Below are 18,802 nucleotides of genomic sequence, written 5' to 3'. Positions count from 1 at the left end.
CTGAATGCAACCCCCCCAATAAATTAAAAATACTTTCTTATATATTTAAGACCATTATAAATGCTGGAGCTAAAGCAGGGTTTGGGGTGGAGGCTGATAGCTCATGACCCCCTCCCCCCATGTAATAACCTCACGACCCCCTGAGGGGTCCCAACTCCCAGTCTGAGAACCCCTGATTTAGTATTTGTCAACCAGTGAGCACCACTTTGGAAACGCACTTTACGCAAACCAAATGGTTTTATTTATACAGGTAAAGCATGCATCATGACAGGGGCTTGTCTCAGGCTTCAGAAAACACAAAAATGAAACAAGGTATATAGTAGAATACAGATACAGACAAAACATATTGGCTTACATGTACAATTCTCAGTGGTTTACTTAACTCCAGCCTTCCAGGGAGACTGCAGTGGAACTAACTATAGTAATCTAGTGATGACTAGAGGCCTCAGTTCTTATGCTCAAAACCAGAACCGCCAAATATTACTCATTGGGAGGAAAACTACCTCAATCTTGGATTCATAAGTTTAGAGTCATGCCTGGTGGCAGTGTAGAATTTTGCTGTGTGTTTCAATGTGACATTTAACCCCCCCCCCCCATTCAAATTATGACAGCTTTATTGCATGCTGATCTCCAAATGCAGATTTAGATGGTGTTGCCCCTTGCAGAATTTGAAAAGTTTTCTGCAGATTTCTGATGACCCTGCAGCCACAAAGTGGTAATCTAAAACAAACAAGCAAGCATGCCCTACTTTGCAGATAGAGAGTACATTTATCCAAATATATTGAGGCACTGCACAAAGAGGTATTTCAAATTCACTTTACAGACTGAGTGTAAGCTCTTGAGGGGAGAGACTATCTTTCTGTACGTCTACCATGCTTTTATGGGTCCCAAATCCCTGATTGGGGTCTACAAGCACTACTGCAATATAAATAAAACAGGGAAACTGAAACACAAAGGATGAAGCAATTTGCTCAAAGATTATTCTATTTTTACCTCTGCCATGGGCAAACGTAGGTTTCTTTCCTACGTCTAGTTCTCCAATCCCTAGCCCATACTGCCTGCAAAAAGGGGCTAGTACATTCACATAGTCATAGCAGTGGGAGGTCTGTCCTATCACTTTCATTTTGCATTGTTTCCCTAGTGGCATTCTTCCTGTTAGCCCTTTGTAGAATCCTCACTTCAGGAAATCCTCATCAAATGGTATCAGACTGGACAGCAGCTTTAAGACTTATGGATGCAGTCAGTAATCTCTTCACGCTGTTGTCTCTGTACTGCTCTCTCGCATAACCTGCCTCGAAGATTCCAAAGTAGATAATCAAATGACAGCTTCAGCTCCTCAGGAAGTGAGATTAAAGGATTTATTGCTGCTATGGCAATGGCCAAATTCTACTGTCCTTAAAATAGTTTTGAAACCTTAGCAGATAACTGGGAGTTAATCTATGACGCACCTACAGGATTCAGTACCAGTTACCCAGAGTCTTGACACTCACTTTATAAAAAGAAACCCTATTATAAAATGTAACACTTTCTTTTTAACGTGTATTTTCATCCTGCACTTGGAACTCCCTGTTAATTGATGCTGAGAATAGAAACAGTGGTTGGATCCTTAATTATAGCACTCTGATCACAGCTCTGTAAATAATATTTGGTGAGAGTTTGCCCCAGATATTTTAAATTGAGGGACCAGCTCCTGTCTCAGTTCTGTCCTCCACGTGATGCCTGTTTCATGTCCCGAGTTGGGGACAAGTCCCCTTTGCTGAATCTGGATGACACAATAAGGTAGTGAATAAATAACCAAACGTAGTTACAACATAAAGACCAGACACCACCATCTTTGTCAAACCTCCCCTTGGCATCTGTGGGTGTTTTGCTGTGGACTGAAGGTAGGGTGTAATCTTACATTTATATCCTGGTGCACTGACCATAATTAAAAAATGGAATTAGGTCCTGTGCACCAAGTAAGTTTGATACCTATGCAGTGGGCCCTGATACTTCAGGAGACAACACAGACACTAACTGAGGGAGTTAGGACACTTCTCTTTGGGGCAGATTATTCCATGATGGAGTTGTTTGCAGTGTCCTCTGCAGCATCTGGCACTGAGTAGAAGGACCATTGGGCTTATATGGTATGACAATTTGTATGCATCAATTATGCTGGAGAAGAAACAGAATTAGCTTGTGCTGTCTTCTGAAGAGTGTTCTCCTTGGTGTTCAGCCATCACATCAATGAGCCTAGAACCGTGCTTAGTTGTGGCTAGTGATAACCAGATCAAAGGGGTAAACCGATTAGTCACTGAAATCTGGATTCAGAATCTCCTCTTCTGACAAGGGGAAGTTCTGTTGAGTAAGATGTTTCCCTTTTCACATAGTTTACAGATGAAAATTGCACTTAAAAAAACAAGAGTACACAGGAATTATCTATTAATACCATCTGAAGACAAATTAAAAGCACCACCCAAATGTAAATGCAGTTTTAAAAACAGTAAAGGCCCCAGTTCAGACTTGGTGTAGCCTTACTGAAGGCTAGTATTTATTTATTATAGCACCCACAGTATACCAAGTACTTCACAAACAATGAAGAGGGGTGGTCCCCTGCTCTGAGCGGAGGAGTTACTGCCACTTACAGCAGATCAGAATTTGATCCTAAACTTTTGCTAATGAATTCAGTCACCTCTCGTGCCTCAGTTGCAATTTCCCAGCAATTCAGAATCTAACCATATCTATTGCAGGCAGGGCAGCCCTTTCCATGATAATGGAAGGATGGCAAGATCTCAAACATCAACTCAGAGTAATCTCATGTTACATAGGCCAAGCGATTACATTAGAGAGGAAGGGAGTAAGAAAAGAGACTCAAAGTGAAGGGGTGGATAAATTGTTATCATTTTACTTTGCAAATCCTGAGATTTTAGAATGGTAAAGCGAGTATTCTCAGTTCTGTATTTAAAAAGGATACACATTTCAGCAAAACAATAATTCTTAGAAAGACCCCACAACCTGAATTAAGTCCAAAGTCTTCATTCTACAGAAGGTGCTGCCTCTTTGAGCACATATATGTAACCTTGAACGATCCCAAGATATCAGACCTTAAAATTGGGACACCATTTAAAACATCCCTGAAATGTTATTTAGCTAGAATTTCTCCCTCCCAGGACTTATGTGGTTGGATTCATGGTGACTATACCAGACTTTATAGGCAGAAGCATACAAAAATAGTACAAGTAGTTTGTTTTTTAAAATGGAACATTTCTTATATGTTAAACAGAATGGAAAATTTCTTACCAATACTTTCCTTTCTGCAGCCCAGTATCTCCTACAATTCTGGACATCTGAGAAATAGCAAGCCATGAATAGATGTGGGGAGGGCTATGAAACCAAAGTTCTGTAGGAAAGAAGTACCCCTTATTTTGGTGAGCTTGCTCAAAAGTTGGTATTTATTTCTGGGCCACCACCTGCAGCATCTTTAGGCCAAAGAAGGCCTCAGCAGAAGATCCACCTCATAGTGCTTGGTTAATGAAGGTGTGGCTGCTGTGAGAACTCCAGTGAAACCCATGCAAACAATTTACAGACCAAAATTATGTACTGAATCATTCTTGAACAGCTATATTTGAGAAAGTCTTAAGCTGCTTGTGGACAATTCAACAACAATACAGCTAAATTCATCACAAATTATTTGCTAAGGTGTGTTCATAATTTGATTTACATTTTCTATTTTAACAGAGACAGGACAAATCTCAGTAAAGGAAACCTCAGTTTTCACACAACAGTGGTAAAATTTACCTACATTTGCATCACTCAATAGGAATAAAACTGAAATGTTACTGTTTGAGGAGTGTAAGGCTTTTCCCTCACTCTTACAGCTGTGAAATCAGTATTCAGTGTTGTACATTTAGATGGTTTATGAAGTGATTTCTTCCCGAGTGACCTACATAAATATTGCCTGACTACGATTATTTTTGCTGCATAAAACACCCTGAATTTCAACCATTTTATATAGCTTATTTCACGCCTTAATTATGTCTCATGTGGGTTCCTATAATTGGTTTTGACAGATTCTCTAAATTAAAATGAAAGGATGCTTTAAAAATGTGTTTTTATGGGAATCTAGTTTGAAGAAATTATTCCTTTGGGAAATAAGAGGGTTTTAAACATCTCTTTAAAACAAGATTCTTGTTCTTTAAATACTGAAGCTAAAATCTGCAGTGTTTAGGCATCCAACACAAGTTTAATGTTTAATATAATCATATTGAAACCACGACAATCAGCAAAGTTAGGATCCATGCATTCTTTATTTTAATGATTAGACAAAGGAAAATTTGCAATAATCTATCAAAACTGTATCTTATCAAGAACTGGAAAGGTGTTTAAAAAACTTATTCACATTCAATTCAGATTATGTACAAACCAGTGTCTGTAAAAAAGAAAACAGCAAATGCTTGAGTGTAAAATAATCCAATTCTAGTTCATATTCCAGCATTCCCAATGACCAAACTTATGCTGTAAAACAAGATACTACCGTAGTGCAGACATGTTCCACAGTCTTCATTATACTGGTCTCAACAGCATAGCTGTCAAAAACAGTTTCCCCACCCCCTTTTATTTATTTATTTAAAGTTTTTTTTGAGAAGTTTCCTAACACTTCTTCATCCGTCCTGAAATTCCACTCAGATGTAGTCCAGGATAATTCTTCCTCACTGTGGCAATGGCAGAACGAGTTGCCATGTACAGTACCAGAGTCCAAACAACAAACGCACGGTCTGCTTTTTACTCCAAGGAGGTTAGCCATTTTCAGCAGAGTTCAGCCCTTGAGTATTTGGCTTAAAATCAGGATTTCCTCCCAGGACAGTTTGAACATGGTGCTCTACACAAGCACATAGACCTCCAGACTCACCCTACACTGACTGCATCTGAATGCAGATACATCACAGTCAGAAGGAGCTTCCAGTTATTTATAGTAGCAGCATTCAGTATAGCCATGAAAATAATTCCCCCATTTACAAATATCTGTTATAACCATCTGCTCCGGACTAAATCTGAAAATAAAAGCAATGAGGAAGAAAACATATGGTATAAATCCAAGCAGACATTTTTAAGCACTCCTACAACTCAATGACGTTTTGGTTTAAGATATTTTGCAGATGAGTAGCCATTAAAAGAGAATAATCACTTATGAAAATTTGAAAAGTAGGGAAACTATCAGAGATGAGAGAATTTAGTCTTGAAACCACAACATTTACTGGTTAATCAAATGTGATAGACATGTTTGGAACACAGAGGAGAAAGATCCACAGCTACTGGGATAACACAATAAAAGCTAAGAGCTTCTGCAGACTAAGGTGTTGTCAACAGTGTTCTAATTTAGGAATCAATAACCCCCTCAAAGAGCTATAAAATATACCAGAAATCTCTGGATTATACAAAGTAGACCAGATTGAAATAATCCAACAACAAATTAGATTTGTATTTTTATGGAAGGCTAGAAGAGAAATTATGACAGGACTTAACTTCATACTTGTGCATTAAACTCCCAAATGCCAAGAAATGCAGAATGAACACTATTCTTAATTAACCCTTCTGGACCAAGTACTGAAGTGGTCTAGCATCACAAGATCGTATTCAGCACGTGTGCTACTGTACTTCAGTGTAAAAGGGCAAATCAAGGAAAGAGTTTCAATCTTACTTTTGTATCTCCAGGCTTTAGCAAGTGTACTCAAGGCTTAATGTTATTATATTGGTGTATAATCTCCACCACAACCTTCTGTAACATAGCTAGAAGTTAAAACTCAAGGATGGCAGAATTTTAGGCAGTGGAAGACTGGAAATTTAAATGTTTTGAAGATTCTGAGTTGTTCTTTAAGGGCCAGATTCAACACTCACTGAAGTAAATGGAAAGGTTCCTATTTACTTCAAACAGGCATTAGATTGGGCCTTAAGGGAGTCAGAGTTCCAGCAGTGACTATTTCAAACAAAAGATAACCTCTGCATTTTACTAATAACTCTGTTAACTGAGACTTGGCTCAGATGTACAAATTGATGACAGTGATACCAACTTTTGGCAATCCTTTTCTATATAAACGACAAGCAATAGTTAGAATGCCCAACCAAAAAAAAACAGCTGAATTTCTCAGAGATTAATGCTGATGAAAGGATCAAGTAACAACAGTAAAGAACACTCAAACTGCAGAAAACTTTGTATTAAAAATCCCATTTAAATGAAGTTCCACTCAAGTAATATCTGGGACAGTGAACTAGTCCTTACAATTACACAGGCAGTTCTGACCTAGACAGCCAGAATGAGGTACCGAGATGTGGTTACTTTATTAATGCTATCCATAATGAATTCAACAGGCAAATGCAGCCACTACCTAGAATGCAAATACTTTCAGATTAGAAGAGTATGCGCACCTTATTTGATGTAACTGCCCTGATTTGCAGATGCCAACATTCTGTGGCTAGTAGAGGTCACACTGAGCAATATACAGAAGTTCCCAGGACATTAAAGATGAGGCAGTTAAAGAAAGCAAAGCGTTCTTGGTATGCAACACAAATGCAAACACCTCACCATATTACCTAGTACTCAAACAACAACTTGAGAATGTGCATGAAGTCTCAGTCCTACTACTACTCCATGTTTCTGAAGTTGAGCTCTTTCTGGAGGGGAAAAAGTTTGCTTCAGAGGCTCTGTTTATACTGGTTTTGTCCATTAGGTGTTTAGAAAGGACTCCAATATTAAACTTATGTAAGCTGCAATGCCATCAACAGTCAGACCTTTCCATTCACCCTATGCTTCATTGAGGTCAGCTGCACCAAAACCAGGCTCTTCGCTTGCACAAAAAGTTTTTCTCCAATCTCATCCTCCCAAAAATGTCCTATTCTAAAAAAACGTTCACCAAACACCAAATCATGTTAGTTTTAAATAAACAACAACAAAACAAATTAAGGTGGGGTTATTAAGTTTAGTTTCAATTTTTCACTTTGTATAAAGGCAAACAACCCATGGGCCTTCTTTCAGCTCTTCTGGGACTCTCTTCTCCCTCAAGCTTCTCCAGGTTTTGCCAATCTCCTATTCCATCACGCCTCATTATAACCGGGAAAAAAGGCCATACTTTTTATTCCCAGGCAACACTAAGTGATGGCTCACTTGACTAATGAATATTCATTTATTAATACATTATATAAAATAAAATCACTCAGTGTTAGGTGTTAGCCTGAAATAAGCTTGAGCGGCTGATCCTAAAGCTTAACATGTAACAGAGAAGTCAACTGAATGTTACTTAGGAAAAACATTGCCCTTCATTTTAATTTGCTGTAATCCAGAGCCTTTCAACTATATGTTTTTGGAGAGAAAGGTTTGAAGGAAACAGCGGAATGCTACTAAAAATAACCCTCCATTTCTCTACACCTGACAATAGAAGGTTAAAATCCTGGAATGCTTTGGACGGAGATGCTGCTGCAAATGTCTGCCTATTTCATATGCCCAAAGATCCAGTGACGGAGAACGGGAACTTAGAGCAATGCAGTCCAGTGTGGCAAATGGCCATCTAAAGGCAGAGTTTGAATTGATGTTATTCTAGCAAAGATTAGTGAGACGACAAAAATAAATCCAGAAATTGTCATGTAATTTTAGTAAAGAAAATTTTAGAGTATTAGTCCTCCAACTTTTTACAAGGATCCATGTTAGGACCTCACGATTGACTTGTTCCAAACTACTCAGTCCAATCCTTGGTAGCTACATAAGACATTGGCGGCAGCAGTACAGGATGCACGCTCTATGCTTGAGAATGCAAAGCGTTAGTAAATTTGAGTACAGGCTCTTGTTCCAGTGTGAAAATAAGCTTTTAGATTTATCAAAACCAAGTAAACTTAGGCACAGAGGCTATTAAGGGGTGGAACTCTCTTTAGGAGAGACTATTCTTTCTCCTTCGGTCCCATTGCTGCAATATCTGGCCCTTTCCTACTGACCCAAAGTGGGGTCAGGACTCAACTGGTGAAAAACATTGCTTTAAAGGTTTATTTTGGATTGACTCTCTTCAAATGGTTTACATGTCAAATCAAACAACTTTGCTAACTTCTTTTGTTTAATCTCATGGCAGTCCTGAGTGCCTTCAGCGTTGGGAAAATATCAACCTGTACCCAGGGCTCACGTTGCTGGTAGAAGCATTAGCAACTTTTACACAGGTGGTCCTTATTACACGTTTACAATTCAGAAATTGCTTGTGACTTAATGGCATCCAAGTTAGTCCATCAATTGAGAAAAAACCCTTTTTACACAGAAGAATCATATGCTACCCAGTGCAGTAGCTCAGGAAAACATGGGAGGAAGTTGCAATGATTCAGGCCAGAAATCTTGAGCATTGAACTTCACTGTCATGTGAGGACCAAGTAAAAAATCCCTTTTTCCTCCCAGATTTTCTAGAGTCAATATAAACGTCTGTAGAATATCAACTTCAAGTGCGCTAGATATAAAACTGATGGAATGCTAGCTGGTCCATAAAGGGCTGCACCAAGTTATCTGTGGCAAAGTAGAAAACGAGCCCAAAGGTTATGGAGATTGGAAGAGCTGGTAAAGCCTTCTTAAAGATGGCAAGAAGCAGTAGAGTAAGGCACAGACCCTGGAAAGAAGGACAAGGAGACGTTACATGGTAAAACTCATGACAGCAAAAATATGTATTACAGAACACATCAAGATGAACGGCTCACAAAAGGGTTGGTAAATTACATTTTTTGCTTTTCCACACTGAGCGCTATTAATGTCAGGATTAACACTTACTACGCAAAGTAACTCACTAATGAGCCCACTCAGTAAAGCGCTGAAGCATATATTTAAAATCCCACTGAAATCAATAGGACATAAACATGAACTTAAGTGCTGTGCTGAATTGAAGCTTAAGTGACTGATCCTGCTCCAACTGAAATCCACAGCAAAACTTGCAGTTTAAGTCCATGATGGTAAGATCAGGCACTGAATAACCAATATGCAAAATCCCAAAGGAAAATATACAACAGCAGCCCCCTTGGCCACTGAAGAATGCACTGAAATATCACCACCACCACCACATTACATTATACTCACAATTAGTATAGCTACAAAACAGGCTAAAGTTGTGTTCCAGTCTCCACTTGCTGTTGCTGAGGCCTTGCCAACCAGAACACTGTAGAAAATGAAATCTCCTAAACCAAGCTTTACTCCCCCTGCAATGGTAAAAATATGGAAGCGTTACATAAAGACCCAAAACAACTCCCACAGCAAATGACTTCCATTGCACGTATCAGACAGAATAATCCAAGGAACCCAAAAAAAATTAGCAGATTCTTCTTGACCCTCCTGCTGCAGAGCTGTTCCAGTCTGCAATACACATGAATATGTCATGTTGCAGTTTGTCAGTACACTTCATTGTATCAAGTTATAAACAGATTAACTGTCACAAATCAAACACAAGAGACATTTTTTTACACATACCCCCTTTTTAGAATTAAGTTAGCAAGGAGTCAAAATGGGACGCTTGGAATCAATGAGAAGTAGAATTTTTTCAGAAGCTGTTTTAAAGCAACAAGGGAAGAAGCACTTATCTGCATGACTATCTCTTCCAGATAAACACGGACATCAGAAAATGGAATTTAAAAGGGAAAAATGAATAGAATACTCAAACATAAAATGTTCTGGGAAAAAAGGATAGCCAAAACGCAGTTCACAGAGTTCTACAATGTAGCTGATTTCATCTTTCGTACAGAGGTGTGGCTAGGTCCCAACAGAGTACTCCATTTTGACACAAACGGGTCATTTCTAGAGTAAAAAGGAGGATCTCTGCCCATTTGCTCCACTTTATGTAAATCAGAGGAGGTCTTCAGACTCCTAATAATTGCCAACGTGACTCTGAATTGAGCAAGTTTGGATGTTCCTGTTATATTTGTTATAGATCTAAGCCACTTTCAGTTGTTTCATTTTACAGCAACATTTTGCCAAAAGACTATTGCTATTATCTGGCCTAGTGGGCAGATGAGTCACTTGTCATTTTGGAGTTTCCACTTACATACCTTCCAGCTTACATATTACCAACACCCAGCAAAACATTCCAGTGACCTCTTGTGTCTTCTACAAATCCTTATTCTGATAGCTCTGAAAGGCTCTTTGTGTAATTATGATGCATCTTTCAGATTAAATGGATGTTTGTGGTTCTGCAGTACGTGGACCCTTCAAAAGTGCATGAGCCAATGTGCTCGTTTTTATGGTAATTACCACCTTGGCAGGGACTTTAGTAGCATAATATCCAATTAACAGCATTTCTGTAAAACAGAAGTAAAGAAGATTTCCTGTATATTTGTTCCACTACATAAGGCTCAGACAGCGCCATAGCTTTTTCAAAGCCTCTAAGTCAAGGCTGTCAAACACCCGGATGGTGGGCAAGATCCAGCCCCTTGGATACTCTCATCTAGCCCACAGCTCCCTTTCTCACAACAGTGCAATCCAGCTCTAGGCTCGTTCTGCAGGAACCAAGGGAGAGCTGGTGATTGAGTGGGCACCTGCTGAAGAGGAAGAGCTGAGGAGTGGGCTTATGCCTGATTGGCCACATGCAAGGAAGCCCCAGCCCCTTCCACCTCTCCTCTGCATTCCTCCTCCTGCTATGGCAGCTGCCTCTGCATCTTCTGCCACCAGGACTGAGGCCCGTTGCTTCTGAACTTCCCTTGCCCCTCAAATTGTTTCTGTTCATCCTGGCCTAGTGGGAAGGGCCCCAGAGCTCTGCTACCCCAGATGAGGCACAGAAATCTAGGACTCCTCTTCTCCACAGCAGCTCCTCTCTCCTTCTCTCTTCTCCCTGTCTTTGTCCCCTTCTTCCCTCGCCCTCTCCTCATCTTTCCGTCAGGGTTGCTGATAACCCCATCAAGCCCTGCAGCACCAGGTTTATGGGAGTGGGTCCTCCTCTTCCCACCATGTTTTTCTTGCCACTGCTGCCTCCACCAACCAACCCAGTCGTCTGTTACTTTTCAGACAAGGGGAAAGGAAGAATTAACATAGCTAAACAGATGCACTCTAGTCAGAGGAGGCTGGAAAACATGCTCCTTAGCGGTGAGGTTTGTTTCTCTGGCCCACAAACCCCAAGTCAAAGTACACTTTGGCCCTCACCTCAGACTTAGTTTGACCCTCCTACTCTAAGTTATAATTATTGGGTTTTTCTAGAGAGGTCCTCAACAGTTCCCTTCTGAACTCAAAGGAGTCCCCATATCTTAACCATTCCCCACATTTATTTTTCAGCCTAGGTCTACACTGAAAAATTAGATCAACCTAGCTACATTGCTCAGGGCTGTGAAAAATTTTGCACACTGTGTGACGTAGACAGGTTGACCTAACTCCCCCGTGTAGACGCAGCTGGGTCGACAGAACAATTCTTCCGTCAACCTATCTGCTGCCTGGATGGATTATCTACATCGAAGGAAAAACCCCTTCCATAAAGGTAGGAAGGGTCTACACTAGAGCGGCACAGCTGCAGCGCCATAGCTGTGCTGCTGTAGTGTAGACATACTTCATTCGTATGAGGCTATGACCATTAGCTGGATGAAATGCTCTGCATCCCATCTGATCTTTGATTTGCAAGGTGGTTCCCCGTTTTGCAGGGACTCAGCATGGTTGCCCCTGAGCCTCTGCTAGCACAGGAGCGGGGTGTGACTGTACATCCCTTCCACTCAGTTCTTGTCCATGTTCACTAGAAATTTCCTGTGAATCTGAGAGGACTGCAGCTCAGGCTGCAACAAGTGTGGGGAGAAAACTCCTAGTCTGCCTTTAGACAGACAGTCCCATGAAGGACAGACTCCAGAAACCCTTTTCTTTACTACCTCTTAAACCTCTACAGTGGTTTCAGCTCTTTCAAACAGAGAGAGACAGTCCCAAAACCACAGGGTTTGTAGTAAATCAAGATTACTGGCGAGGGGAGGGGAGGGGAGGGGAAAAGAGATCGATTAAAACAAAAGAAACAGTCTGCATAAAATAGCTAGTCTTCAACCAGGCAAAAGCCAACTTAGGTCACTACTGGAAATCAGAAGCACCTTACACTTCTCATCTCCCTGGAGTCCCTCAGTACCACCGCTCAGGTTACTCTGATCTGTTCACTGTGATCTCCCCTAAGACTTAACCATTATGTGTTTCCTAAATTCATTCAGGATCATGTTCACTGCTTTGGACCAACTCTTTTGGTTCTTGTTTATCCTGTAAGAACTTTTACAGTTTGGAGCCTTTTGAACATGTACACACACAATAGTCTCCCAGCCCCACTCCAACGTCTCATTTACAAAGATAGCTTTCACATGCTGATTGTCTTGACTGGAGATGCCAATCTAAATCTAACTCAATCTGTCTTTAAAGAGACAGGTTGTATTGTTTTATAAGTCACCCTTCACTTTATTGTACTCTATCAGCTATGAAGCACTTTCAAATTAACACTGATCTGTCACAGAAGATACCAAGCTAGAGGCCAAGTGAAGCACTGCATGGCAGCACATTCCAATCTGACTAGATTACCAGGCTCCAAGAATATTAACAACTTTTTTTTTTAATTCCTGGTGGAAAGGTTCATTGTTAAAACTAAAAAGTCATTTTGGAAACAACTTCCGAATATCTAAAACATCTAGAATTGCAGCTACTATTCAAAATTTAATTTCTCATCATATTGAGGTCTAATTTAATGGAAAAGGAAGTATTTGAAAACTAAAAGAATTATGCAGAGTTAGGACTAGCAGTTGTCCTGATCTCAGTTCTAAAGGGCTTTCAAGAGACAGCTGTAGAAGGAAATTAATGCCTTACCATTACTTATCACTGACTACAGTGATTAATAATCCAAGCTCCAGAGACACATGCTAAACTTTAAGGGAAAAATTCAGTAGGAACCTTACTGCATGGATCCAGTACAGAATTTGTTTACTTACCTTTATTAGCAAAGTGACATTAAAAAAAAATACTTACAACATCCCAGCTTACTCTTAAAAACCACAAAACTAGTGGGTTGCAGTAACAGACTGTATCACTGCTTGCTCTGCACAGTGATCACTGCATGCTAAAACAATTCTCTCTCAAGTCAAGTTGTGTTGAACAGTAACTTGATGAAAAGGGGAGTGTTGAGAATGCTGTCTTACCATGCTGAGATATTAAACATTTAAATACTGTTGCAGTGTATTAAACGCTCAGTGATCAGTGCAATGGCTACAAAGCTACTGCCACACAACGTGAATTTCCCAACATACTTCTAACAAGTTATTGCTGGCTGACAAGTATGACCAGCAGCACTGTAAATATGCTACTAGAACTACTGATTGTAGAAATAGAGGGAGAAAGACACACATCTTGGAACAATTTGTTATTTTCTTCATTTAAAATACCCACATGGGCAGGGAGAAAAAGTGCCTACAGCTGGGACAGGAGTCTAACACTTACTTTAAATAACAATCCATTCAGAAAACTATAACTGTCTACCAACACAGCCAGTCTACACATAAAAGAATTAGGTCAGTTGTTAAAAGACTAAAAATACACTCCACCCCACTCCCAAGATCCCTGTGCCCCTAAGTGTCCTTCCCAAAAGCTCTAGCAAAAAAAGAGGCTTTGCAGTTCACTCTGAAGGTCAACAGAGATTTGGGTTATTTTGGAGAAATGCAGGCAGTAAACTCCAAAGATGCGGTTATGAAATACACCCTACTAACATCCTACCACTTTCAACAAGTGCCTTCACAACTATGGCAGTAACGCACGGGGGGAGTCTGCCAGACAGGCAGGTCTGAAAATGCTTAGTGCTCTACAGGTCCAACACCACCTTAAATTCCACCTGGAAACGAAAAGCCTGCCTGTGCAGATCCCTGATGTTATGTGCTCACAGCGAGACACTGCATTTAACAAGCAGGCTGCTACAGGGGGAAAAAACAAAAACCAAGCAAGCTGCAACATCCTGCATTGAACTTTGGTTTCTAATTAGACTTAACATTTAGTTTAGTGCAGAGTGCACTACGGTATTCTAATCTTGAGGTGACAAAAGGCATGGATCGCCGTTGCAAGGTCTGTATCCAAATGGATGACCATCTCTGACCATCAGCAGATTGAAAAAAGCCATTCAGGTCATTACTGTTATATGACAGTTTAAGCAGATAGGGAGCTAACACAGTTGATCAATAGCAAAATAAGAACAATTATCTCAATATCCCCCCTCTGCAGCATCTCAAACGAAAACGAACAAAGACACCTAAATGGAGCTCCATCCAGTCCTGTGAAGGTCATCAGGTGGATCAACATGTCCTCATCATTAGGGACTTTTCAGCCCGTCCTTGCAATACAGTGTACTATGTAAGTAACATATGAACGTTATCTTTAGCTGACTGAAAACCAAATGTACATTTATTCAGTCTTGGAACAATACTTACTCTCTTCTGGGTCCTCGCTGGCTTGGGAGTTACTAGGGAGAGCCTGAACAGCAGCCCGGGATTCAGGAGTTGATTCAAGTGGCCCTATTCGGGTATCCCTTTGTTGCTCCCATTCCGGATTGAAACCTCCGTCATCCATGTCAGCATCTTCATTCTGAGTCTGGTTCGGTGCGGCTCAAGGGAAGAAAACAATAGTATAAAACCTATTTCAAAAGTGTTTCTCATACAAAGACACTCCTGTTAATACAGTCAGACACATGGGGTAACTGTCCTCCTCTAGTCGGCACTGGTGAGACCTCAGCTGAAGTACTGTGTCCAAGGTTAGGTGCCACACTTTAGGAAAGATATGGACAAACTGGAGAGAGTCCAGAGGAAAGCAACAAAAATGATGATGAAAAAATGATGAAAGAATGGCCATAGTGGGGCAGACCAGTATCCTGTCTTCTAACAGTGGCTGATGCCAGATGTGTTAGAGGAAATGAACAGAACAGGGCAATTTATCAAGTAATCCAGTTCCATCTTCTGGTGGTCAGAGGTTTAGGGACACCCAGAGCACGGGGTTGCATCCCTGACAATCTTGGCTAACAGCCATTGACGGATTTATTCTCCGTGAATTTGCCTAATTCTTTACTAAGCCCAGTTCTACTTTTGGCCTTCATAACATCCCCTAGCAACAAGTTCCTATGTTGTGTGAAGAACACTTCCTTATGTTAGTTTTAAAACTGCTGCCTATTAATTTCATTGGGTGACCCCTGGGTCTTATGCTACGTGAAGGAATAAATAACACTGTCATTCATTTTCTCCACACCAGTTAAAATTTTACAGACCTCTATCATATCCCCGCTTAGTTATCCTTTTTCTGAACTAAAAAGTTCCAGTTTTTTTAATCTCTCCTCAGATGGAAACTAATAATTTTTGCTGCCTTTCTCTGTACTTTTTCCAATGTAATATATCTTTTTTAAGATGGAGTGACGTGAATGGCAGGCAGTATTCAACGTGTGGGCATACCATGGATTTATATAGTGACATTAAGATATTTTCTGTCTTATTATCTATCCCTTTTCTAATGGTTCCAAACATTTTGTTTGCTTTTTTGACTGCTGCTTCACATTGAACTGATGTTTTTAGAGAACTATCTACAATGACTCCAAGATTTCTTTCTTGAGTGGTAACAGCTGACTTAGACTCAGTCATTTTATATGTATAGTTGGTATTGTGTTTTCCAGTGTGGATTACTCGGCACTTATCAACAGTGAATTTCATCTGCCATTTTTGTTGCCCAGTCACCCAGTTTTGTGCAATCCCTTTGTAACTCTTCTCAGTCAGCTTTGGACTTAACTATTCTGAGTAAGTTTGTATCATCTGCAAATGTTGCCACCTCACTGTTTACCCCTTTTCCAGATCATTTATGAATATGTTGAAAAGAACTGGTTGCAGTTCAGATCCTTGGGGGCAGTCCGCTATTTACTGTGAAAACTGATAATTTATTCCTACTCTTTGTTTCCTATCTTTTAACCAGTTACAGTGAGATTGTTGATGCAATATGAGGTTACAGCAAAATGTCATCCCATTATATCATGATCTGACATGACAACATGAGGACATTTTGTCAGCAGAATGTCTTTGACTCTCTCCAGTGAGACAACAGCTCTATACCACATGCTCACTGGATGGGAGCCCTTAGAAAAGGGAAGAAAGCAGAACCACTCAGTGTTGTACAGAAATCTGTGAATGGACTATCAGGAAACCTGATCAAATCCTGCCCTTTCAATGTGGCCTTATTCTTTAAACTCTCATTTTATAAACTTTGCCTTTCCCTGCACATGAATGTTGCCTTACCACAACTATCCTCTGCACTGAACTGAGCTCAGTCAGTACAGGAACTCCTCACTTAACATTGTAGTTATGGTCCTGAAAACTGCAACTTTAAGCGAAACGATGTTAAGCGAATCCAATTTCCCCATAAGATAATGTAAATGAGGAGGTTAGATTCCAGGGAAATTTTTTTCACCAGACAGAAGACTGTATACTTTTTACATATATATATATATATACACACACACACACACATATATATACACACACACACACACATACACACATATATACACACACACACACAGAGTATAAGTTTTAAACAATTTAATACTGGTACACAGTGATGATGATTATGAAGTTTGGTTGAGGTGGAGGAGTCAGAGGGTGGGATATTTCCCAGGGAATGCCTTAGTGTTAAATGATGAACTAGCAATTGGCTGAGCCCTCAAGGGTTAACTCTCACACTCTACAAGGCAGCAGGAAAGGAGGGAGGGCAGTCAGAGAGAGACAGAGACACACACCCTGTGTGTGTTTGAGAGACAGAGATGTGCATTTCCCCTTTAATTATGAAGAGTGGGGTCAGAAGTACACTGCCTTGTTAATTAGATCAGGAAGCTGAGAGGGACCACAGCTGCTGCTGCAGCAGCTCCCTCATCCGTGTGTCCCCCCCTGCTCTATGGAAGATGGGGTAAGCAGGATGCAGGAGCTGGGGGGGAGAGGGACACCTTGACATTCGCCTCCCTCTTCTTCCCCTCCCCCCCCCACGGCAAGCAGGAGTCTCGGGGAGCAGCTCCAAGACAGGGGGCAGGAGCAGCACATGGCAGTGGGGGGAGGGACAGCTGAACTACCTGCAATTGACAGCCTGCTGAGCAGCTGCTGCACAGGGAATTTAAGGGAGTTGATAGGGGTCTGCCGATCCACCCTCGTTCCAAGCCCCCACCAGCTAGCTGCAACGGGCTGCTCTCCCTGCAAGCAGTGGACAAAGCAGGCGGCTGCCAAACGGCATTATAAGGGAGCATTGCACAGCTTTAAACGAGCAGGTTCCCTAATTGATCAGCAAGGTAACCATGTTAACCGGGACAACTTTAAGTGAAGAGTTCCTGTACTTGTTGAGACAAGTCTCTTAAATAGAAACCAAGAGTTCCATAATAATGAATAGCTGCAAGAATATTAATTGTATATTAACTGAACATCATTTGCAGTCAAGACAGATTATTTCTAGTGGGGCTTTCACTCTTAGGGAGTGGAGAACCATTTGTTGCCCGGTCTGTGCAAAAAGTGTGTTTAAAAAGCTCCATCTGAAAGCAGGGACAGTTCTCTGTGAAGATGTTCTATAGTAAGAAAACATGCAAAAGAAATCCTCACCTTGTTTATCGTAAGTGGAGCTTTTGGAAGCTTTCCGTTGGGCTTCCGGGTCTTCCTCAGCCATGTTCACTAGCCATATCATCGTTGCTATTGAAGAAAACACGCTGGTCAACATGTGCCAGCAGACAAACTCTGGTCTCAGCATTGGGCTATCGTTTCTCTACTACCTTTTTTGCTGCAACTATCTTCTGTCACAGGCAGTTTTACTTCCTTTTAAACTACTTAAAAGCATACTAATAGATGGGATTAAGTCAGTTTCAGCTACAACACATCTTCTAGATCTGACTGGATACAGACTGGTCATAATAAATGTTATAAAAATGGTAAGTTGCAGCTGCCTTAGAGATACAGTTTCCTTTTAAGAGTACACATTGAAAAACTGAACTGAACTGATGATTCTCCTCCTACTCTCCTTTACAGAAGCAACCAGATTTTCATTTGGAAGTAGAATGACTGGTATTGAAGTAGCACCAGTTTACACAGGCAGTGCTGGTAACTGAATCTATAGAAGTTATTTTTCCTTTTAAAAGGCTTGTCACTTCTCCTATTCTTTTACAATTCAATTGTCTTCAATTTAAGTTGTTTATTTTAAGTTCAAGTTTGTTGTTTCCCAGCCCTAACTTCCACTTCTTGGCATACAGAAGGGCTGAGACAGCTATTGGCGGATATTACTAGTACAAACAGAACTAAGATGCATCCGATGATGTGAGCTGTAGCTCACGAAAGCTTATGCTCAAATAAATTGGTTAGTCTCTAAGGTGCCACAAGTACTCCTTTTCTTTTTGCGACTACAGACTAACACAGCTGCTACTCTGAGAACTAAGATTGACAGATAAGTCAACCCTCACTCCACCCAACTCTCTCCCCCCACCACACTTCTCTCCTAAGCAGCCAAATGGAGTCTACAGCATACTGTGCTTGACATTTTAATATATTTTCTGAATCAACATGATATTTGCTAGGTTTTCAGGACATCATAGTATCTCAAAGCTAATATGTATGGAAAATGTCAGTGGTGGATACCCTAACAAATCAGATCTCCAAGTAACAATCTGTCTGATGAGTTGGACATCACCACATACACCCACCCTTCTATATCTGAGATGGCAATACCTAGGTAATAAACTGCATTTATCATGCACTTCTGGCCAGCTTTTAAAACACTGATCTTTAATGTTGATTTTTTTTATTTTGGATAAAAACATGGCAATTCCTCTTAAACAAC

General features: G+C 40.6%; 1 protein-coding gene across 4 annotated transcripts in view; it reads right to left on the bottom strand.

Moving 5' to 3' along the window:
• Positions 1–4,267: 4,267 nt before the first annotated feature.
• PSEN1 (presenilin 1) overlaps positions 4,268–18,802 on the bottom strand; it is a 55,608-nt gene continuing 41,073 nt past the window's right edge. For all 4 annotated transcript variants that reach the window (XM_048852893.2, XM_048852894.2, XM_048852892.2 and 1 more), the window contains exons 8-11: positions 17,578–17,664; positions 14,395–14,568; positions 9,071–9,189; positions 4,268–8,609 (exon numbers count right to left, since the gene is read on the bottom strand). In XM_048852893.2, the coding sequence (XP_048708850.2) occupies positions 8,454–8,609; positions 9,071–9,189; positions 14,395–14,568; positions 17,578–17,664 (536 nt within the window). In that variant the 3' untranslated portion in view covers positions 4,268–8,453. The remainder of the gene's footprint in view (positions 8,610–9,070; positions 9,190–14,394; positions 14,569–17,577; positions 17,665–18,802) is intronic.

This window comes from Caretta caretta, chromosome 6 (genome assembly GCF_965140235.1).
Source record: "Caretta caretta isolate rCarCar2 chromosome 6, rCarCar1.hap1, whole genome shotgun sequence".
In the NCBI taxonomy this organism is placed as follows: Eukaryota; Metazoa; Chordata; order Testudines; family Cheloniidae; genus Caretta; species Caretta caretta.
Note: the sequence above shows the minus strand (reverse complement) of the source record. Positions and strands in the feature narration are given on the sequence as shown.